The following is a 24,484-nucleotide window of genomic DNA, read 5'->3' on the forward strand; positions in this document are numbered from 1 at the left end:
TTATTTGCGAACGTTAAATACAACTTCAGCCTTAGAACCTTCGTCAAATGTTCACAATGAACTTTTCGACAACCTTAGTTTTCCGAAAGGTTAGACAAAGGTTACTTTTACAAGGTTAAATACAGCTTCAGCCGTAGAACCTTAGTCAAATGTTTACAATGAACCTTTCGACAACCATAGTTTTCTGAAAGGTTGGACAAAGCACAGTCCCTCTATCCACCGGTCTGGAAACGCCTATTGTAAAAGGTGTCAATCACCTAGACCGCACAGCTGAACCGCGATACGAGGGCCAGTCACGAGATAATGCGTAGCTTGGGTTTATCCTGCATGCCACAGTCCCCGATTGTGTGTACGCTTTTCTTGAATTTTCGCTGTTTTTGGCTCTATTTAAGTGTTCTCTGCGTCTATCTACGACACGAAGATAGAAATTATCATATCCTGAAATCGGTGTGTGTTTTTCGTGATCCTTATCCCATCGTAAATGATGATAGTGTGCGATAATTTCTGGGGTTGACCGCTGCGAGTGTGTTGACGTACGTAGCACAAGCAACGGCTGGAATCACACCGAAAAATTTGTAGTCCCTTTCTCTTGCAATGCTAGTAGTCAGTGTCTCCAAATATGATCTAAATATGTTTTCTGTGTAATATTCTGTGAAATCATGTCTCTTAACTGAACAGAATAGGAAAGGCAACTGCAGAAATGCATGTAGATTTTAGTTGTGAGGTCGCACATTTTCCCATGCAGCGTCAATATGGCGAACTCTCGATACGTACACTCTCTCAGGCACGGCTAGAAACACACCGGAAAATTTGTCGTCCCTTTCTCTTGCAATGCTAGTAGTCAGTGCCTCCAAATACGATCTAAATATGTTTTCTGTGTAATATTCTATTAATATTCTGTGAAATTATGTCTGTTAACTGAGCAGAATAGGAACGACAACTGCTGAGAAATGCACGTAGATTTTATTCGCATATTTTCCCATGTAGCGTCAATATGGCGAACTCTCGATACGTACGCTCGCGCTCAGGCACAGTAAATACCTTTTACAAAATGCTGTCATGTCAACACAATAACAAGTTTGGTAATGAACTACTCAGCTGTCGATGTTAATATTCAGCTGATTTTGCCTGTCTTCTTGATTTCGGCACAGTCCATGGACTGTGATTTCGGGCAATAGTCCATGACACTTGCGGAACAGTGCGTGGCCATTTTTTGCAACCATAATGTGTGGTCCCTTTCAAGCTTTATCTAGAGGGGCAACGTTACCCATTTAATGAAAAAATAAATTGTTTAGTGTTTCTAAAGGGAACAAGTTGTAATGTTTTGTGATATTCTGAAAATAACAACCCACAAACGTCATGTTTTTGAACGATCACATTGCGGCTGTCATAGGATCGTGGGGTAGCGACATCGATATAACGGCAAGTTGAACATTGTCAGTGTCCTTTGTTTAAGGTGTGAATCATGTGTTTGTTCATATCACGGAGTGTCACAAAGAAACCAGCCACGTTTCCAGACCGGTGGATAGAGGGACTGTGCTGTAGGTTATGTTGAATAACCAAGCACTGGGCATTTCATCATGATGTATCATCTACTAGAACAAGAAAGTGCAACTGTAATAAGTTAGTACAAAATTACTTTAAAAATCATCAAAAGTTACCACTACTGTATCTCAAAAGGAATAAACCTTCAGATAATATTGGCAGCACAAAGCTTTGAGAAGGGTTGCATATGACAACATTGGTCAAAGGTCAGAAGGTCAATGATTCATTGAAGGTCAGAAAGTCGAAGCTTCAACAATGGTTGATACGCTGAAGCTACGAACAAGATCAGGAAATCAAAGCTGCAGTAAAGGTAGGTAGTTTGAAGATTTAACAAAGGTCAGAAAGAGGAAGCTCCGAAAGAGGTTGGAATGTTTAAGCTTCGACAAAGGTCAGGAGGTCAAAGATTCAGCAAAGCTGGTCAGCAAAGCTTTCCCTAAGGTTGGTTCATCAAAGCTTCAACAAATAGGCAAACCTTGGCTGAAGGTTAAAATCACGAATCTTCAAATAATCTTGGTACGCAAATTGGTATTCGAAGCTTGGGCGTGAAGCTTCGTCTGAGCTTTGAACAAGCTTTGCCAAAGGTGTTGCACAATCGCGTGTGTAAATGTAAAAAATGTTAAATCGGCAAGTATTGGCCATAGCTCAATAGGAAGGCTGTTGCACTTATATACAAATAAGTTAAATTCAGGTCGAAGGTCATCTTGGTTGCTTGATAGTTTTGCTGTACATATTCCTCCCATAATGGCTGTCCAGCAAACATCAGACCTATTATGCAGCCATATTGGCTATAGGTCGAATGTCATCCTGGTAGCTTGATATTTTAGCAGAAATCTTAGGTAAAGGGATATAGTCATCGGAACTGCGCCTGTGCGAGTTTCTTGTTTACAAACAATGTATTTCGTGCACGATATCAACATGCACCTCATCATCATAGCTGCAACATTTAAATTATACAATGATAGATTATGACAGACATGATTTAATTAACAGTCATCAGTCACCATTGTGCCAATGGATACATTGTTGCCATGGGTCGTATGGGTCCCATACGACCTTTGAGCGCAGTTCCAACAACTATATCCCTTTAACATAATCATCTCCGTCCAGTAAACTTGAGACCTCCACCTCTGTTAGCTCGACTATAATTTATAGATGTACATAATTAGTGAGGTACAGGATGATTTGAGGGTTGAAGGTTGGTGTCCCATAACAGTCACAGTTCGATAGACACCAGCCGTCTTTGACTCTTATGTAGAATGAGCCACAGCTTAGTTGCAGAGGGGGATAGGGAAGGTCAAAGGTGACATAAATTCTCAAAAATAATATTGTAAAAATCTTCTTAATATTATCATGGCTTAGACCTAGATATTTGAAATGAGCTGGTCACCGGTTCATGCATTTAGAAGGTGGTGTTGAAGCCTGAATGTTGATTTATCCATGAAAATGAATCAATGAATTAAATTGGAGTGTAAATGCACCTATTTCTAGCTTTAAGGGAGCCTTCAGTAATTATAGGGGGTGGGCTGGGGGAATTGGGGGGAGGGTCACTTTTTAGAAAACACTTCAAGGGGGAGGGTCACTTTTTATAAACCTATCTTGGGGGGGGGGGAGGGTCACTTTTGACAGAATCTGATTTTATGGCCAAAACTTTGATTGTCCATGTGATATTTCCTGAATTGGAAATCACCAACAAAATACATATTATAGACCGCCATGCATAGTGAATTGACATTTTGGTGAAATTCCAAAATCAAATTTCTTACACAACCATGGACTTGTAACCACTCTAGTCTAATCAAAACAATAATCTAAATAACACACCAATCTCACGTTCCAGACGCCATCTTGATTATGCGAGGTCATAGGTCACTTTGGGAAAAAACAACAGATGGCGCACTGCCCGGGCACACTGCCATGTGCACCGTTGCGACGTGTGAAGTTGATGACGGTCGAAAGTTGACGTTTACATGACTGTAAATTGTGAATTTTCCAGTGGGTTTCCCTTCGGTAAGGTCATTTATATTCACATTTAACTGTATTTTGTGTTTTGTATGAGTGATTTAATCCTGGTTGGAAGAAATGTCAGTTGTTTTTCCTCACAATTTTATATACTCAGGCCAGCTGCAGTGCAGGGTTTTCTTCTGTTTCACAGGATGTGTAACTGCAGTGTATTATTGGAAATCACTGGCGCAACGTCGAGTTGCAGTGCCTCATAATTTTTTGTTCGTCAGTACACTGAAATACGACTTTTGTTAAAGAGGTTAGCCGTTGGTCAGGTGTGAGGCTACGTCATAGCCCTAGCTTTCATGCAAATTGCGATTCATGGCCCAAGACCAAACTTGACAGATTTTGTCGCTCACTGCCAAAGTACAAAAATAGCGTCAATGACACTGTGCTCCCATCCTGGACTATTTAGTGTTTGTTCTCTGGTCAGATATTTGAACATGTGTGAAAGGGATAAAGTGCATGAAGTGAAAATACTTAAATGTAATGTACTGGAGACAGTGAAATATGTTTAATGTATTTATTCAGAATATAAAATGGAAAAAATACAGAATTAGAAATATCGAATACTGTGATGCAACCATTAACTCAAGTCATTGACAATGACATAGTCCCCACTTGTAATAGGAGTATAAGTCTTGATGGGGCAGGGAAATGTGGTCATTAAGAAGTATCACTGGAGTGTATATGTTGAGATCTATGGGCACATAGGTCTATGTCGTTGTTCCCAATTTGAAACACATGAGGCATGTCTAAGTTATGGTTCTAAATCGGGAAAAAAGATCAGACCTCTAGCAGTATTGGCCAGCCAAGAAATACATATGCAAATAATAAATGAGGTACAAGATGTGACATCTTAAGTTCTAATATCCTATCAAAATTGGAGGGTATAGAACTGTGGTTACTGAGATATGCATACATATGTATAATCAAGGTCAAAGGCATCGAGGTCACATGACATTTTGAAAAAAAATTATATTGCTAATTAATCTTTATATGCCAAAAAATCAGACCTCTAGCTCTGTTTGCTTGCCTAGAATTAGATGTGTGCATAATTAATGAGGTAAAGCGTGTGTTGTCATAAGGTCTCCCATTCTACTAAATACACAGGACATAGCACTTGTGGTTACTTATTTATTGACATAAACATATATTTTAGGTAAAAGGTCACCGAGGTCGCATGACATTTGGTCAAAAAATTTCTCTCCTATAGTTATCCCTATATACCAAAAATCAGACCTCCAGCTCTATTTGCTTGCTCAGAATGAGATATGTGCATGATTAATGAGGTATAGTATGTGGTGTCATAAGGTGTCCAATCATACCAAATATGAAGGGTGTAGCACTTGTGGTTACTGAGTTTTGGATAAATATGTATATTTGAGGTCAAAGGTCAACGAGGTCATGTGACATGTCAAAAAAATTGTATTGCTAAGTTATCCCTATATACCAAAAATCAGACCTCCAGCTCTATTGGCGCACTCAAAATTAGATATGTGCATAATTAATGAGGTACAATATGTGGCGTCATAAGGTGTCCCATCATACCATACATGAAGGGTGTAGCACTTGTGGTTACTGAGTTATGGACAAATATGTATATTTGAGGTCAAAGGTCACCGAGGTCATGTGACATTTTGTCAAAAAAATTGTATTGCTAGGTTATCCCTATATGCCAAAAATCAGACCTCTAGCTCTATTGGCTCGCTCAAAATTAGATATGCGCATAATTAATGAGGTACAATATGTGGCGTCATAAGGTGTCCCATCATACCATACATGAAGGGTGTATAGCACTTGTGGTTACTGAGTTATGGACAAATATGTATATTTGAGGTCAAAGGTCATCAAGGTCACATGACATTTTGTCAAAATATCCGAGATATCTGCGTGAACGGATGGACTCACAGATGGACGAACCGACGGACATGACCCACTCTATAAGCCCACTGGACTTCATCCGTGGGGACTAAAAATTGTGTCACTGCATCCTTTTTGCAATATGAATACGATGAGAAACTAAATTTTTATTTTTCGTGGAGATCTGCCTTATACATGGGAGTTTATGGACGTGTAAACGAAAAATATGCAAATTTCACCATGATTTGCCCAAATTTGGGAAAGGTCACTCCTATGCACTTCCATACCAAATTTCAAATCAATCGGACTTGTGGTTTCAGAGAAGATTTTTTGACCAAAAATGGGAGAAAATTACAAAAAAATTCATGAAAAATAGCAAGTCCAAGATACTGACCCAAAATGTGCACAATCATTTCAGGTCAGCCCAAAGTACTTACATACTAATTTTTCATGTAATCTGCTCAGTGGTTATTGAGTTTTTCAATTTTGACTGTTTTTACATTTTTTCACTTAATTTGCATATTTTTGGCAATGACAACTTCATTTGAACAAAATCTCATCTACAGCCCATCATCCATGTACACACCAAATATCAAGATGAAATGTGCAGCGGTTTTGGAGTTTTTGATGTTGACGGACAGACATACAGACATACAGACACACAGACATACATACATACATACAGACAGTTCCCTAGCCTATAAGAATAACTTCCATTGCTGTATATACATATGGCTATGGGAGCTAAAAATTAGGTAAATTGTTGCAAAATGTGTTTCCTTTTACGTTCGACATTGTCTGAACATGGAGTTGATCCTCCAAAAAACTATAAATAGGGCAAAATTATGCATTCTGGGTGCATTCAAGACCCTTGACTAGAGAAGTTCATGCAGGACAGCCCATCCCCGTTTAGGTAAATATTACAAGTTCAACCTCAGTTGGGATGTATATCATATTAAGGTTTAATGTTTGAATGAACAGAATATGTAGAACAAACTTTTAATTTCAAATTAATAATATTGGATGGATAATAGTGGAGAGATAATGCCCTGGTTTCTTATTTCAAATTCAGTAGAAATGTTATCTGTGATTTGCAATGACCTTTTTATGACTATTAGATTATATCTTGAGTGTTTGGAACTTTATCATATTAGCTGACTCTTAGCAGAGAACCATACCAATCTATTTCATTAGAAATATATTGATTCATACATGTGCAAGTTTCTGTCATGAAAGTTTTGGAAATTATAAGGGTTCTGAATTAACTCTATGTCATCTAATAATGCATTTTCCTTCCTGACTTATGGACCAATTACTAAATTGGCATTGTTCTTTTTGTTCTAACCATATCAGTCTGATACTGTCAGAAGTATTTTTAGAACTGCGCCTTTTAGAATTTTGCAGAGTTGCTAACACAGTAGCTGTCAGGTTACTATTTTCAGGCAGACTGCTGCTTTTTGTAAAGAGTTCATGTTCAAGTGTCCATCATAAATTGGTGGTTGCTTATCCCAACTTGTTGTGATAAATAGTTTGATATACATTTGTTGTTAACAATTGAGAGTCTAAGTCTTCTGACATCCAATATTAAGGGCTTTGTTCAAGTATACAACCCCCAGTTTCCTTTTACATGAAAATAAAAGAAAACTTGGGTGTTAGTTTGTCTTTCAAAAATTGTAAAATTTGAACAGAAATTTACCCAAATTAATACTGACACCAGGTAATTTTTTTACTGTTCTAGGAGAGTCGATTGAGTCTGAGATGACTCTGCAAAAGTTCACATTTTACACAGTACCCCAGCTGAAGGAATACGTGTCTGATTGGGGTTTGACAGTTTCTGGTACGAAGGAGGAACTTGTAGCAAGAGCCTTTGTTGCATCTGAACTTCGTTTGCCACTCAAAAAAAGTGAACTACAAATGAAGAAGGACCTGATACTTGGATACAACAAGTTGCTTTCTGTATCAGACCAGAGAATGTTACCTGATCTCCTTAAAATTCCAGAAGACCAGTGGGTAGGTGAAAAGGAGGGTATCAAATGCTGGCCACCAATATACATCTCTGACATATCTGACTTTTACAAATTGAAAAACAGAGATAACACTCTTGATTTAACTTCAAGAATTATTAATGAATACAAGGAAGGAAAAGCTTTCCGGTATTACGCAGATGGATGGTTAAAAGAAGTCTTTTATCATCAGGTACCAGAAAATGACTATTGCTTTCTAAAGGCAAAATGTACTCCGTCTCAAAAGATTAAGGATCCACCTCATTCTCTGTGGGTATGTGCTACAGCTCATGATGAAATTCACAGTGCCTACTGCTCTTGTACTGCAGGGTAAGTAATGTTGCTAAACACTTGTATTTGGTTTCTTTTTATACCTGTACTTAGGGACTGGTCAGTTTCTTCGGCCTGGGGGGGCCGTTGGATTATTTTTTGCCGACGTCAAAAAATGGCTGACCCCCCCATTCCAAATTTTGAAAACAGGGTGATCCCCCCTATTCCAAATCTAAAAAACAGGGTGACACCCCCCCCCCCCCCCGCACGCGACAACTGTAAAACAAAAGGTGGACACAAATTATATATATATATATATATATATATATATATATATATATATATATATATATATTTTACATACATTTATATTTAAACAGTCATTCTGTGTTTTAAAGAAATCGTTGACATGTCAGTTGTAAGATAGGAATTTTGAAGTGTCAATCTTAAAGTTTGAATACAGTACATTTTGAATGAGCTGTGAATGTATTTCACACTTTCTATACTTTATGCTCTAACCATAAAAGCACAGCTAATAATGACAAAAACAGCCTTTTTTTACTGTTATTTTGGTCATAAAAAAGCATCATTCTACAGAAAACCTGAGACACAAAGGAAAACAGTTGCATCAATGAGAACGAAAGATATCTTGTCATTTTTCTATCTCTAAAATAAGTCACTGTATATATATATTGTGAAAAATTTGTGCATGTTGCTTTCTCATACTGAATTCTCATAGAGAGAACAGAAAAGTATCAGGAATTTGTCTTGCTTATCATATGAAATGCAGATTTCATAACGGTACACTTTCACTTAGCAAACGTCAAGATATCTCTGGCATATATCTCTGATTTATTATAAAGTATGGCGCCCGAAGGGCACGGAGAAAAATATGAAACATCGTGACATCTCTGATATATATGTCTTGTATATTAAAGTCATGCACTGGAAAGGGGTGCTGAAAAATGTCTGATATATTAAAATAACGCGCTCGAAGAGCATGCTGAAAAATATTGAACATACAGATATCTCTGATATATGTATGCCTGATATGTTAAAGTTGGGCGTGCTGAAAAATATGGCTAATTATTAAAGTTACGCGCCCGAAGGGCACGCCAAAAAATGCAACTGAATGATGAAATTTGAGGCTGACACGATGCATTTTAGGCAATGATGAGCCTGTGTTGAAATTCAAAAACACACTGACCCCCCCTATTGGGCATTTCAAAAACATGGTGACCCCCCTATCACCAAAGTCAAAAACAGGGTGACACCCCCCCATGAATCCACCGGCACCCCCCCCCCAGGCCGAAGAAACTGACGAGTCCCTTAACGCAAAGAAACGACACGGAGACAGCTAGGGCTTGGCCGAAACCCAGGGGCGATGGAACATCTGGGCGTCGTGGCGGCCTTTCCCGTGAAGTCAGTCGCAGATTTGAATGACCTCAAGGGAGGACAACGTGTTACCCAGGATGCACCTACTGCCACGGCGGGGATGCATGGTGTCGTGGCGGCCTGGAAGACCCTTGCGGGATCATGCCATGCATCGGGCAACGTGGTACCATGGTCCCTCCGGATCCGCGACAGCAGCCCCCAAATTAAAGCCAGCCCTCAGACCTGGCAGTCGTACAACTGTAAGGAACATCCTTAGTTGACTGCCACTACGTGTACTACAGAATAAACCACCGTTTAATTGTGAATAGTTCATAGTTCATAGTACAGTTCGATGTTTAATCAAGTCACGCGTGCAGTTCCACATATTGTATGCCCAACTTTGCTAACATAGTCATGCAGAGTTTGTACTGTAGATCGAGCGTCATTAAAGCCCCAATAGCTTCAAATGTGTAATGAATCGATCTCAAAATATCCTGAGTTTTCCAAAGAGTTATTTTGAATAAGACCCATTAAAGACTGAAAAAGTGTATAACACTGTCATAAGTGTCGAAAGTGGTATATAAGTTCAAACGTTTAAACATCATTTCAGATTTCCCGCCATTTGCAAAAACTAATCATATGACAGCTAGAGAAAATAAAGATTACAACAGCAAAATGTTGGCCATGTGTGTTGTGCATTCAAATAAATGGTCTCATGTTTGTTTCTGGTATGATCACGATGTGTATGTGCAGGAAATACTGCATTTTTGTACTTTTCCGTGGGGCGCCATTTTATGAGTGCGGCACCCGTTTATTATTCAGCCTATTAAAACGTGTAGGCATGGCCCAAATCAGCAAGCAGTGATACTTCTATACATGTCCTTCAGTTAGCACATTTACACGAACCAACTTTGTTTTGAAAACAAAATCATGAAAATGATGGATAAAATTTGCAGCTATTTGGGGCTTTAAAGTCCCAATAACTAGTAGGTGTTTCTAACACCTCATGTCCTAGAGACTATTTCCTTGTAGCAAGCATGCGAGGCACAGAGTCCAGAGTCTCTTTCGCTGCCTTTATGTAGACCTGGTACGCGTCACTCCGCCATCGTCCTAGGGTCTTTATTAGCCAATCTGGTAGGCCAGCCTCGGCGGCGGTTGTGGCAGCACCACTTCTAAAGCTATGTGTGGTATATAGCTCCGCACTTTTAATCCCTGAATGCACGAGCAGCTTTCTCAGGAAGTGCGTCAGCCTTTGACGCGTGAGCCACGTGCCATCAGCAAATAGGGCTGTTCACAGTTTACGTCACTGTTCTCTCATTAATATGCAAAAATAAATATTTGTCTGCATTTTTAGATTACGCTTTTGAAAATTACGCATGCAAGAACGACGAAGATATATCTCAGTGGGCTACTGCTAGTGTAACAGTGAATACTATAAAACGTATTCACAACTCTGAGTACAAGCTGCCAAAACAGCCATGTATGAAACATTGATAAAATTTGTCCGCATTTCAAGCTGCGTGTCCGATGTTGCGCGCGTACAGCTATATTTAGTAACAAACCTGTAACCGTGAACAGCACTATTGGAAGACCGGCATTGCTGTATTCGTAAGGCAATGTGTTGACCGCACAAACAGATGTCCCGGTTGGCGCAATGCGGAGTACGTACCCACGTCGATACGGGTCAGTCTTAGAGGATTTCAGTCTCACTTCTAGTACACTGCTCAACACTATGTCTTGCACAAGCAGCGTTGTGGCTGGGTCGAACTGCAGTGGCCCAGCCGCAGTGAATTCACTCACTCTCAAGAATCCGAAGAAGGCGAGGGTGAAGCTTGCCCATAACATGACCTTGTCATGATCACAGGGACGGGCCTTCCCACGATCGTAGGCTCTCCTTTAGGTGGCGAAGTATGTTGATTGTGATTGGCAGACGCGGCCGGCGCACATCACCGATACTCCTCCAAATCCCTTGTAGCATGCGCTGCAGCAATGCATGGGTGGTGACATCGTCTTCATATATAGCCTAGCTCGACGTGCTTGTGCATTGCCCCGCAAGGTACACCTTGATAGTCTTATATGCGAGGCCCCGGTCTGCAAGATTGGTGACAAAATAGGATTGCCGCCCTAACTGTGATGGGCGTTGTGCATAGTCCGTATGATGAGCAGAAGTTGGCATAGCATGTCTGGCCTACCTGGTATATCCGCCGTGTGTTTTCAGCAACATTGTAATGTAGGCTGTAGCCAGGGTCATCAGTTGCCGCATATCAGGTGCGATGGTCGCAGGTGCTGCAGTACTGGCGTGGGTTGTGCTTGTGCCTCGGGTGCCAGTGTTCTGAATCTCGGCATCTGTGAACGAGAAAGTGAGTCAGCAATTGAGTTATCATATCAGTTCCGTTAATGTGGGCTATCAAGACATGGAAGTTACCTTTGGCCGCCTGATAAAAGATGCCTCTGACCAGGTGCATGATCTTCGGGCATCTGGCTGAGCCTTTTTTCCAGATATGCACCGTTTGGTTGTCACAGTGAAAGAGGATACGGCGGCCGTGCCACGAATGCCCCAAAATTGAACAGGCCACTAGTATTGGGTACATCTCTTTCCAGGCGATTGAGGCTGCAGTGAGTGAGGTGGGCCAGGTGACGGAAAACCAGTACCCTTATGGTAGTCACCACATCCAATGGTACCGTAGGCGTCGGTGAATTGATCCAGGTCGCGGGATAAGGTCCAGTTCGGCTCCAGGAATGAGGCAGTACCATTCCACGTTGGCAAGAAGTCGCACCACCACTTCGCGTCGAGGCGAAATTCACTGGACAGGGTGATGGTGGAATTGAGTGCTTGAACTGTCACACTGAGGTCTAACATACGACGGAGCTATGTGCGGCCAACTGGAATGCATTTGCACGCGAAGCTGAGGGTGCCAATGAGGGAGAGTAGCTCTCGTTTTGTGCATGTTTGCCACTGTAGCCAAGTCGGGAGATCAAGGAGGTCTTGTAATTTGTCATTGGGAAGCCGCAATGTCATTGAGATGGTGTCAATGATGATACCGAGGAATGTTATTACCGGGGATGGCCCTTCAATCTTCTCTGGTGCAATACCGGGGATGGCCAGGTCATCACAGGTATTGAGCATTGTGTCCAGTAGATGCTGGCATTGTCCGGAGTGTGGTGGGCCGGCCCCAAGGTAGTCATCCAGGTAGTGCAACAAGTCCTTCGTCCCTGCCCTAGATTGAATGATCCAAAGCAGGGCTTCGGCAAAGCGGTTGAAGAGGAATGGAGCAGAGCGTAAGCCGAAGGGTAACACGCGATCAAAGAAGTATAGTCCTTGCCATTTGAAACCAAGGAGTTGCCAGTCTGCCTTTCGAACGGGGCATAGGCAGAATGCATTTTTAATGTCCACCTTGGTAAGCAAAGTGCCCTTGCCATGTCTATGCACCATGGCGACTGCGTCGTCGACACGGGAGTAGGTGAGGGTGTAGTCATCCTTGTTTATGTTGTGGTTGACAGAGTCATTCTCGGCCGTGATAGGTCCATGATGATTCGATGGCCCCCAGACTTTTTGGGGCGCAACCCGAGTGAGTTGATGATGAAGTTCGGTAGTGGTGGTGTGCGGAATGGGCCAATTGTGTGGCCTGATTGAATTTCCTTTGGTATGGCTTTGGTAACAACATCAGGATCTCTCGTGGCCGAGTTTGTGTTGTGGGTGTAGCATGGGCCGTTGGTCCCAGTGAAGCCAATGTTGGCGCCGTGGGTGAGGTCATGGAGTAGGGTGGCAGAGTTCGGGTTGCCTTCAAGGGCTGTGGCTAGTTTAGCGAGGTTGATTGGTGTTGTTGGCTGTAACGTTTCGAGTATCACCGGACTGGCGATCATTCCCTCGAAAGGACTGGGGTGGCTGCTGACCTGTGACCAGGTGGTGTTGTTGAGCATTGTGGTCAGGTGAGGCGCACACTGTGCATTTGTGTATTCTCCCATAGGGACAGGGGGTCTTGCAAGTCCCACGGTTGAAGGAACGACATACTTGTTGCTGTTGTTGTTGAGTGGATTCAGACTGTTTCTAGGCATTGGTATTTTCCCAGTAGTAAGGGTTCGTGGTGCTGTTCGGACGTCTGCTGCACTCGGTCTTGATGTGACCTCGTTGCCCACATCCGAAGCATGTGGGGATCAGTAGGTGTGGGTGTTGTTGGAAGTGGAAGAAGTGCAGCTCTGGATCCGGCTTGCCCCAGTTCACCTGGTCATGGTAGCGTGCCGCATTCAGGCGGAAGGCTTTGTTGTAGTTTAGCCAGGCCTCAGGTTTATAGGCAGCTGCCTGTGCTGCTATGAAACGGTGGTAGTTAGCCAGGGGGATAGCTAGGTGCGGATGGTAGAATGATTTTTATTGTATCAGTGACGGCTAGCGGTTCGCCTGCATTGACTCAAGAGCCTGTGCTTCGGAGTCCTCTTCGTCGCGATGAAGATCGGCGGGCAGCTTGCCCGGTCTTTTTCTTTGTTTTACCCATGGTCGGGATGCGTGAAGGATTTGTGATGTGTACGTTGTTACGATATGGACCACAGTAAGCAATGAGACTGTACAAATGAGTATGACATCACCTCTTATACTTGATTGACATGTAAGTTACCCGGATGTAAGCGTGGTTGCACGCCATCTTGTATGCTGGCAATAAAGCGTGGTCGTAATAAAACTGCATCATGAAACATGGTGTCAGGAGCGGGATAGGATGGTAAGAAGTTGTAAATGAACCATTAAGAGAAGCCAAACTGACTGCAAACAGAAACCAGAAGATTTTGTAGAGCTTTGTTGAGTGACAACGCCTCAGTCCCCCTGACAGTGACGACGAAGTTGACAAATCGGATTGGTAGCGCAGTACGGTAAGCAAAATGGCTTCATCAAACTTTCCAGTACCAGCGAGTATGGAAATGAAAGGTGATTTAGTTCAAAATTGGGCGTTCTTCAGGTCAAACTGGGAAAATTACGAAATCGCCACAGAACTGAATAAGAAAGATCAGAAAATTAGAGTAGCAACACTTCTGTCAGTGATGGGAAAAGAATGTTTCCGAATCTATAAACACTTGGACATGAGTGAAGACGATAGAACGGACGAAAAGAAAATACTTGATGCTTTAGAGAAACACTTCGAGCCCACCCGAAACGTCATCTATGAACGATACGTTTTCAACACTTGCGAACAAGATATCGCCGAGTCAATTGATCAGTATGTAACAAGGTTGAGGCAGCTGGCAACACGATGTGATTTCGCCCTGACAGATGAAATGGTGCGGGATAGAATTGTACTTGGTACCAAAGATGGCGCCGTGCGCGCTCGTATGTTGAGAGAACCAAACCAAACCAAGCGATAGAGATGTGTAGAAGTAGTGAAATAACACAGTTACAGTTGAAGAAAATAGGTACAACAGAACCAGAAACTGTACACTATGCCACGAAATACAAGCCACGTACAACTAAGAAAGCAGTTGTAAGTACACCAAAACGCCATGTCAAACAACAACCGTCAGAGCAGCAGACAAAAAAGCAATGTTGCTATTGTGGAACAGTACACGAACTGAAGAAAGATCGCTGTCCAGCATATGGAGAAGTGTGTAGAAAATGTAATAAGAAGAACCATTTTGCACGAGTTTGCAGACAACAGAAGGCAAACAAAAGACGTACAGTATACAGTGTGAATCAGGACGATAGAGGGCAGTCTTCATCTGATGAGTCTATGATGTTTGTGCAACACAGTGTTGGAGCAATAAACACTCATGGCAAACAATGGTTTGTTACGCTAAATCTGGCAGCTAAGAACAAACCAAGCTACCCAGTAAAATGCCAACTAGACAGTGGATCTACCTGCAATGTGATGAGCTACAGAGATTTCTGTAAAGTAACACAGAACAGGAAGCCAGCCCTACGTACAAGCAAGGTGAAACTTAGGCTGTATGGAGGTCGCTGTATATCCACGTGGAGAGGCAACATTGCGATGCAGTTATAAAGCCAAGAACTATAAACTGAGATTCCAGATAACAGATGTGTTGCAGAAACCACTGCTGTCTGCAAATACATGTGAGGCTATGGGACTACTGAAAGTTGATATAGAGAGACTGAACATTCTATGAGCAAGCCACTTCACGGCATACAGGTCAGCCCGTTAGGTACTCTTCACCTTTGACCTATGACCAAATCATGAAGGAATATGGCGATGTATTCCATGGTCTTGGATGTCTTCCAGGGGAATATCACCTACAGATTGATAAGGAAGTGAAACCAGTACAGCATCAGCCTCGCAAAGTACCAGTTGCACTGAAGACTGAGTTGAAGAACAAAATAGACTCATTAGTGCAGCAAGGCATAATAGAGAAAGTTTCAGAACCAACTGATTGGATCAGTAGTATGGTAGCTGTAAAAAAGCCAGGCAAACTACGTATCTGTATCGATCCTAAAGACTTGAATGGAGCTTTGAAGCGCTCTCATTATCCAATGCCAACCATTGAGGATGTGTTACCACACCTAACAAATGCCAAAGTATTCTCTGTGTTAGATGCGAAAGATGGATTTTGGCAAGTGAAACTAGACAAGGAAAGCAGTTATCTCAGGCGAGTCCCAAAACCCGGACCGAGACGAGTCGAGACGAGACTAAAAGACCTCCTATCTTACTCATAGAAAAGTTACGGTTTTTTGCACATAGGCAGCATCTGTATCAATGCCAGGGGAAAAAGGATGTTGTTCCACGTCTGTCTTAGTTAGTCAAAGAAGTGATATCCCACCCCTACCATCGACTTATGCTTGTTTATTTTCGTACATCCTAGTCCGCGGTTACTTAGCCCTCCGAATCTGAATCTTAATCTGAGGTTGCCTCAAATTCCACACACATAACATCCCGGCATAACATACATGAGTGTACTATCGTTAGGGTAGAAAAATGGTGCAGAGCCACTGTAATAAAATTAAACATCTGAGCTCTCAGTTTACTTTCCTATAATGTGTTTATAAATGGTGAATCTAATTTCTAAAAAATGATTACTTAAATCTCCTGTATGTATGTTTCTAATACAAGGTTACCTATTTTGAATTCACAGTAGATATCATAGTAGAAACTGAATCTGGCGCTTATCGCTTAGGCCAAAATGCCGACGCAGTTCGCATGTTTCGAGCTCGCCTTGAACTCGAGTTGAAAAACCTAAACAAATCTTTTTTCAGTTGTTCCAATCGTTGATTGTGCTATATCTTGCTTTGTGCATCAAATTTTGACACTCTCAATAAACTGCAAGCTTTCTGTAGTGTTGTATATAGGCCTATAATGTATTTACAACGCCTGGCCTGAGGGGTCATTATGGTCTCGTCTCGACTCGTCTCGGTCCGGGTTTAGGGACTCACCGTTATCTCACAACATTCTGGACACCATTTGGTCGTCATCGTTGGTTACGTATGCCCTTTGGAATATCAACAGCACCAGAAGAGTTCCAGAGAAGACAGCATGAAGTCTTAGAAGGACTACCAGGTGTACAGACCATAGCAGATGATATTCTTGTGATTGGTTGTGGAGAGACAGTTGATGAAGCAATCAGTAATCATGACAGCAACCTGATTGGCTTACTTGAGCGAACACGAGAAGTTAACCTCAAACTCAACAAGAAGAAACTACGCCTTCGTATGAATGCAGTGCCTTTTGTTGGTCATCTACTGACTGCAGATGGTTTACAGCCAGATCCTGACAAAGTCAAGGCTGTCATAGATATGCCGAAGCCTGACGGTGTACAAGCAGTATACAACGACTACTGGGATTTGTAAACTACCTTGCGAAGTTTCTGCCACACCTCTCTGATGTATGTGAACCACTCAGAAGACTGACAGACAAAGATGCAGTGTGGACATGGCAACCTCAGCATGATGATGCTATATCGCAGATCAAGCAATTAATCACCAAGCATCCAGTACTCAAGTACTATGATGTCACTCAAGAGGTAACCATACAATGTGACGCGAGTGAGAAAGGCCTGGGAGCAGTCCTAATGCAAAATGGACAGCCATGCAGTAACATTCGCATCCAAGTCCCTCACCCCTACTGAGCAACGCTATGCGCAAATAGAGAAAGAGTGCCTTGCCATTGTATTTGCCTGTGAAAGGTTCGACCAGTACATCCATGGACGTGAATCAGTCACCGTGGAGTCGGACCATAAACCTCTTGAAAGTATATTCAAGAAACCCTTACTGTCAGCCCCTAAACGGCTACAGAGGATGATCTTGCGGTTGCAGAAATATAACTTGAGTATACAAGAAAGGAAAGGAGATGTACATAGCAGATTTCCTTTCTAGAGCAGCATTGCCGCAGAGACCAATCAGCTGTGATACACCTGAATATGAGATATTTAGGATCAAAGAAGAGCAGAAGTGGAGCAAGGAAATTGCAGATATAAATGCAGCAGAATTCCTGAATGTGACAGATCAGAGACTGCAACAGATATTGAGATATACACAGCAAGATGAAACCCTACAAGTGCTCAAGACTACTACTCTCGCAGGATGGCCTGTTACTAAAGAAGAAGTACCAATCATCATAAGAGAATATTGGCAGTATCGTGATGAAATCACTATACAGAATGGAGTACTGTATAAAGGTCCAAGAGTAATCATACCGAAAGTGATGCGACCTGAAATGGTAGCTCGTGTTCATGCAAGCCACCTCGGAGTAGAGTCAAGTCTGCGGAAAGCCCGCGATGTGTTATTTTGGCCCAGGATGAATGATGAAATCCGAGATGCAGTAAGTAAATGCAGTACATGCAATGAGTACCAGCAGGCTCATTGTAAGGAACCTCTTATGACTGATACCTAGCCGACCTTGGAGTAAACTAGCCATGGACTTGTGTCATTGCAAAGGCAAAGATTATCTTGTAATGGTAGATTTCTACTCTGACTATTGGGAGATAGATCAGCTTGAAAATACCACAGCGCAAACAGTAATTGAATGCTGTAAGGCACAGTTCAGTCGACATGGCATACCAGATTCAGTCTTATCAGACAATGGACCACAGTTTGGAAGTCAAGACTTTCGTCAATTTGCTCAAGACTGGGAGTTTCAGTTAATCACGTCTTCGCCATATCACAGTCAGTCAAATGGCAAAGTGGAAGCAGCAGTGAAGATTGCAAAGAGACTGATAAAGAAAGCTACATGGAGTGGAAATGACCCATGGAAAGCTATACTTGACTGGAGAAACACACCCACAGAAGGCACAAGGAGTAGCCCTGTTCAACGTCTAATGTCACGACGCACTCGTACACTCCTGCCAACAGCGACTAGACTGTTAGAACCTAGAGTAATACCAGATGTCACTGATGATATCAAACATCGTCGCAGAAAGGCCAAGTTCTACTATGACAGGAATGCTAAGGAGTTACATACTACTCATCAGACAACCAGTCAGAATGAAGCCTCTACCAACAGACAGACAGAAGCAATGGCGTCTGGGTAGATGTACAAAGCAAGTAGCACCCCGTTCATATCTAGTTGATGTTGATGGACACATCTATAGGCGTAATAGGAAGTTTCTGAAAGCCACCAAGGAGGAAATACCACCAGAATGCAAGACAGAGCCAGTTGATGATGAAACACAGTTGCCTTGTTCAACTGTGAAGCGAAACACAGACAGGAAGACAACAGCTGAGATGACTAGTGTAACACCAGCCAACAGCCCGAAGAAGCCAACAGCTATGGATATAAAACCAACCGTCACAAGCACCCGAACCAGACTTGTGAAGCAGCCTTCACGTTTCAGTGACTATGTCATGGTGTGACCTCGCGAACTTTGTTGATCAACGTTTATGTTTGATTTATGCACGAGATGATCATATTAAACATTTCGTTTCAGAGTTCTTCCTTTGCATGCTTTTCTGAATTTGGACATCAAGGACACATCATTCAGAGACACTCAGATTTAAATCATTCAGTCTGAGATTTGTATTTACAGTCCTGTTGTTGTTTGTTTGTTTAAAAAAAAAAAAAAATGAAAAGAAAGATGTTACGATATGGACCACAGTAAGCAATGAGACTGTACAAATGAGTATGACATCACCTCTTATACTTGATTGACATGTAAGTTACCAGGATGTAAGCGTCAGGTTGCACGCCATCTTGTATGCTGGCAATAAAGCGTGGTCGTAATAAAACTGCATCATGAAACATACGTTATCGTTGCAGGAGCTGTCAAGTGGCGGCAAATGGCTTTGGCCAAGGGGGGTATGCATGGATAGCTGATGGTCAGTGATGCGAGCAGATAACGGGTTGGACGTCATGTAAGGCATGCATGGCATTCATATTTGATAGTGAGGATGGACAAGAAGCAGCTGTGATTCGAGAGGCAAGGGTTTATTGTGTGTTCAGCGAAAGTGAGAGGTGTGGTTGTGAGGCAAAGGTAGAATGGCCTGTGTCCCCGTGCCCTTCACCGCGTTAACCATGATTATAGCAAGCCATAATCATCCAATGTATGTTGCTTATAGTACTGCTGTAGTCAAGGTCAATTGTTAGGCTTGTGATGGCAATAAACAGGGATGGTATACTGAACACGATTGGAACCAATTTGGGATAATTGGGTTTTCATATTTTACAACTTTCTCTAAACTGATAGGTGCTCTATAGCAGATTGTTGCAATATTACAAATTACGCATAAAAAGATGTGTGTACCTTATAAAGGAAAGTAGATGAGCTTACATTTGCAGGTCAAGCAGATACTACTTCACCTTCCAATTATCCTAATCTTGTTAGGGACTGGTCAGTTTCTTCGGCCGGGGGGCGGGGGGGGGGGGGGGGGGGGCGGTGGATTATTTTTAGCCGACATCAAAAATTGGCTGACCCCCCTATTCCAAATTTTGAAAACAGGGTGACCCCCCTATTCCAAATTTTGAAACCATAAAAGCACAGCTAATAATGACAAAAACAGCCTTTTTTAACTGTTATATATTGGTCATAAAAAAGCATCATTCTGCAGAAAACCTGAGACACAAAAGAAAACAGTTGCATCAATGAGAACGAAAGATATCTTGTCATTTTTCTATCTCTAAAATAAGTCACTGTATCAAATATATATTGTGAAATATTTGTGCATGTTGCTTTCTCACACTGAATTCTCATAGAGAGAACAGAAAAGTATCAGGAATTTGTCATGCTTTTCATATGAAATGCAGATTTCATAATGGTACACTTTCACTTAGCAAACATCAAGATATCTCTGACATATATCTCTGATTTATCAAAGTACGGTGCCCAAAGGGCGCGCCGAAAAATATGAAACATCCTGATATCTCTGATATATATGTCTTGTATATTAAAGTCATGCACAGGAAGGGTGTGCTGAAAAATGTCTGATATATTATCTGCTTAGAGTAGTAATTTAGTCCAGACTTCAGGAAATGTAATTAAAGTTATAGAATTTTTTGTTGATTTTTGTAACTAAATTGATAGATTCATACCAAGAGAAGTACAAGGATGGTAGCTCATGTAGGGGTTATGAAAATGGCTAATTGAATTATTGTGATTTTGAACAACCTGCCATTAATGGGAAAACTTAATATTAATGAGCAACACCTATGAAAAATAAATCTGTTGAAAATACTTAAAAAGTGAATTAAACTCTTGTATGTTGTCTGTTTCATTGTTACAGAACGTCCATTGGTTGATGCCAAAAAGAAACTCTTTAAGCCTTTGAATGCCAGACATGTCGATTCAACAGAAAAGGAAATGCGCAAAACTCTGTGCCAGTCTTTGTACCAGGCTGTACCCAATGCTGTGTTATATACCGCATATCAGATGGAAGATGAACAACTAGTCACCAGACAAGCTACTAGCGTCATTCCCACACCTGTTCCAATATTTGAACTTGCAAAACCTTTTACAATTCTTTCAGATAATCCTAGTGAACCGTTAATCACTGACCATGTCAAATTATTTATTGAGAATTTACCTGAATACAATGGTCAAGAAATAAGCTCTCTGGCCAAAGCTACAGTAGGCTAATCTGAAAGCAAAGAGTGGCATGCACACCGTCAAGGCAGAATTACTGCCTCAAATTTCTATGATGTACACACTAAAACGTTGACTCTACAAAACTCTGATAGCCACAGAAGTAAGGATGTTGATTCCCTTGTGAAGAGATTAATGGGTTATACCAAACCCAATCCCAACCTCAAATCATTTAAGCATGGGAGGGCAATGGAACAACATGCAATTAACTTCTATATTTCTATGATGAAAAAGTCTCACAAACAAGGGGTTCTCTTATCAAAAATGTGGTCTTTTTATAGATGCGAAGAAACCATACATCGGGGCTTCACCAGACCTCCTTGTGTACTGTACATGCTGTGGTTATGGATTACTTGAGTGTAAATGCCCAATTAGTTTGACAAATACTGACCCCCTTTCACACCCACCAGATTATTTAACAGGTAACCCTCTCACTTTAAAAATGAAACATAAATATTATGGTCAAGTCCAAGGCCAAATGGATATCACAGGTAATGGTGTGACTTCTTGGTTTTCAGTATGGGGGGACATTTTTTACAGAGGATACCATTTGATGAATATTTTTGGATGCAAATGAGTGTAAATATTGATTCATTTTTTTCAACTGTGTTGACACGAGAAATTATATCCAGAAGATTGAGCACAGTATGCTGACAGATTCCAGCAGTGATCAGTTAACAAAGTCTAGTACAGTTCAAAATCTCACTTCACAACTTACCAAATGTAGCATTCAGGTTACAGCTCACCCTATTTTGCAACTTAACAAATTACTAACTTTGAAGATAAAGCTAGTATTAGTCAAAATAAGGCTAACACTTGTTTGACTACAGTTTACCCCAGTCAGTGTTCTGAGGCAATAGCCACTCCACAGAGTAAAAGTGTGGGCAAAAAGAGAATGAAAACCACCAATCATTTTATCTGTCCAATATGCTTTGAAGAATGTCTAGAGGAAGGTGAATTTGATTGTTTTTTAGACCAATGTATACAGTGTGACATTTGCAACCAGTGGGTACATTTTAAATGTGGTGGCATCACTAGTAACAGTGACTTGGAAGCTATAGGTGATGATGACTGGTATGGTCCATGTTGTATTGAATAAAAACTATGACAATATACTGCAGATTCTGTTGTAATGTGTGATTTGTATGGTGTTGGACATCATTGTAACGTTTGATGATTTTTGCAGTATTTTTGTTCTGTGTTTCAACTGTAGTTACTATTCTATTCTAAGTTATGCAGAAATTTCATGTATTCAGCTTGTAAAAACAACCTGTACATGTATGGCCATCACTGTATTTGTTGATAATTCATTTCAGTTTAACTGTAAACAGTGAAAGTGCACTTTATACATATAAAGACTGTGCTGACAAACTAAAAACTGGGCTGTTCAACTGAGTTTAGAGAAAAAACTAGAAAGTTCATTTATACACAGAACAAAAACGTCAACAAACCATCAAAAGTTTCAAATACTATCCCTTCATGTTTCCCAAGTATTCACACAACATAGGATCATCTCAAGAGATGAGAATCTTTCAATCAGCAAAATGGTGTAAGTGATGTATCATTTGAAACAACATACAACCAAAGTCATAAAATAACTTTCCAAAACTCCATGATTTGTATTCATACTCAAGAAATACAAGAATTGTTTTAATACAAATGTTTGGGCGAACATTTCATTTTCTTATTAGTGGGGGCATCAAATTACACAAAGCTGCCACTATTACAAGTACATTATCTAAATGAATTGCTAAACTTACAGGAAGTTCAAATTTTAAAATACGAAATTGCTTCATTCGTCGTAAGGCTTATTCAATATATATTCTCCTGTTAGCTATTTCTTTTGTTTTTTGGGCATCATAATTTGGCATTTGTTTTTGCCTAATTTGCCAGAAGGTTTGATCAAATAGCACCTCTTCATTGTAATTTCATCAATGATATTAAAACCCTTGTCAGCCATTACACATTCATGTGGTTCTAAAATATCTAGAAAGCCACATTTCTGTGTAATGAGCTGATCGGAGGCCCTCCCAACCCAAGCATGTGAAATAAAATTAATGTCCTGTGGGTGTGATACTAACTAAAAATGCAGCTGTATTGTGGTGTTTGTAATTTGACCACGTCAGTGACTGAGCTACAAAACTTTTTGCCTTTTCCAGAAACACCTCACTGCAATCAATGATGGCTGCAACATCTCTGTATATACTTTCCTTGAAAACTTGGGGGCAAATTTTATTGTCTTATTTCTCTAGAAGGTTGAAACACCAGGCACTTCAACTGTTTCCCCAGAAATTTAACCCATGTCGTCCAAATGCAAGACACTGTTGCTTTTGAAATCCCAAATCGCTGTGCCAGGTCAATGTTGAGCAAACCAAGTCGTATTTTCATCAAACAGAGTAACAGTTCGTACTGTCCTGAAAGTGTACGTTTTGGACCAAACATTCTTGGTGAAACGGGAAATCTCCTCACTCTGTTTATAGTTTGTTTTGGGGCTTTCCAGTGTTTTATTTTTGCAGCCTTGTTGCTGAGAGCTGAATACAACATGTCAAAGGCTTTTTTGTTTGGGAGGCCAGTATAGAATCTGATCTGTTCATCTGTTTAGATAGAATATGAAAATTTTGTTTGTTTGTTTAATGAAGCCTATTTGCTTTTTGTACCTTTATTTCTCTTTTAAGCTTACCAATAAGATCTTGAAGGGATCAAATCTTTTTTCTACAGTTGAAATGACAAGAACATTCTTCATTCTCCTCATGGATATCACTTTCTGGACATTTTGATCTCTCATCGAATTTTACATGAGACTCTGTATCATTTTCATGGTGGTAGTTATGATCAGACAAGTTACTGATATTTTGCATTCCAGCACAACCTGACTGAATGTTATGTGCACTTTTGTTTCATTTTTATTTAGTTTGTCAGTCTGACGTTTCTGTCTTTTCACTGTCACTCACTCAGAAAGTTTGCCTGGATTTTGGTGGCTTCCTGGGGGTACTCTCTTGTACACTATGATGACCCATATGTTGAACTGGATCAGGATTGTTTTCTGTGGGCCTTCCTTCAGTGAAATGCCGTGAACAAATACAAGAATCGTAATTTGGTTCCCATCTGCGACTGGGATTGGAAACATCATGTCTATTGACAAGTCTGATCCACTGCTCTCGTCCATCTGGATCAAGCCGCTTTCATGGAAATGAGTATAGGTGGAATGGTGGTTTACATCCACATTGACCATGCTGTTTACAGTGTTGTGTACACATGATTTGCTCCCACTTTTGCAACGTGTAATGGCTGTTTGCGCACTGATATACAGCACAATTTCTGTGCCCACCGGGCTTGGCCCTACTCTGATGTTTAGGCTAACGGTAGTCTTCTCTTGCTATATATAAGACAAAGCTGCAGACAAGGAAAATGAAAGATATTCCTCTTAG

At 41.0% G+C, this 24,484-nt stretch overlaps 1 protein-coding gene across 2 annotated transcripts; it reads left to right on the forward strand.

The window, feature by feature from the left end:
- The first annotated feature begins 1,755 nt into the window (after positions 1-1,755).
- On the forward strand, positions 1,756-22,176 carry LOC139122129 (uncharacterized). Of its 2 annotated transcripts, XM_070687537.1 has the most exons (4): positions 1,788-1,855; positions 3,383-3,552; positions 7,148-7,742; positions 20,698-22,176. In XM_070687537.1, the coding sequence occupies exons 2-4, from the start codon at positions 3,513-3,515 to the stop codon at positions 20,711-20,713; spliced, it is 651 nt and encodes a 216-aa protein (XP_070543638.1). In that variant the 5' UTR covers positions 1,788-1,855; positions 3,383-3,512; the 3' UTR covers positions 20,714-22,176. The 2 variants fall into 2 exon arrangements, with proteins under 2 accessions (XP_070543637.1, XP_070543638.1); XM_070687536.1 differs by lacking the exon at positions 3,383-3,552 and having other exon boundaries at positions 1,756-1,855.
- The last annotated feature ends 2,308 nt before the right edge of the window (positions 22,177-24,484 follow it).

This window comes from Ptychodera flava, chromosome 21 (assembly GCF_041260155.1).
Source record: "Ptychodera flava strain L36383 chromosome 21, AS_Pfla_20210202, whole genome shotgun sequence".
In the NCBI taxonomy this organism is placed as follows: Eukaryota; Metazoa; Hemichordata; class Enteropneusta; family Ptychoderidae; genus Ptychodera; species Ptychodera flava.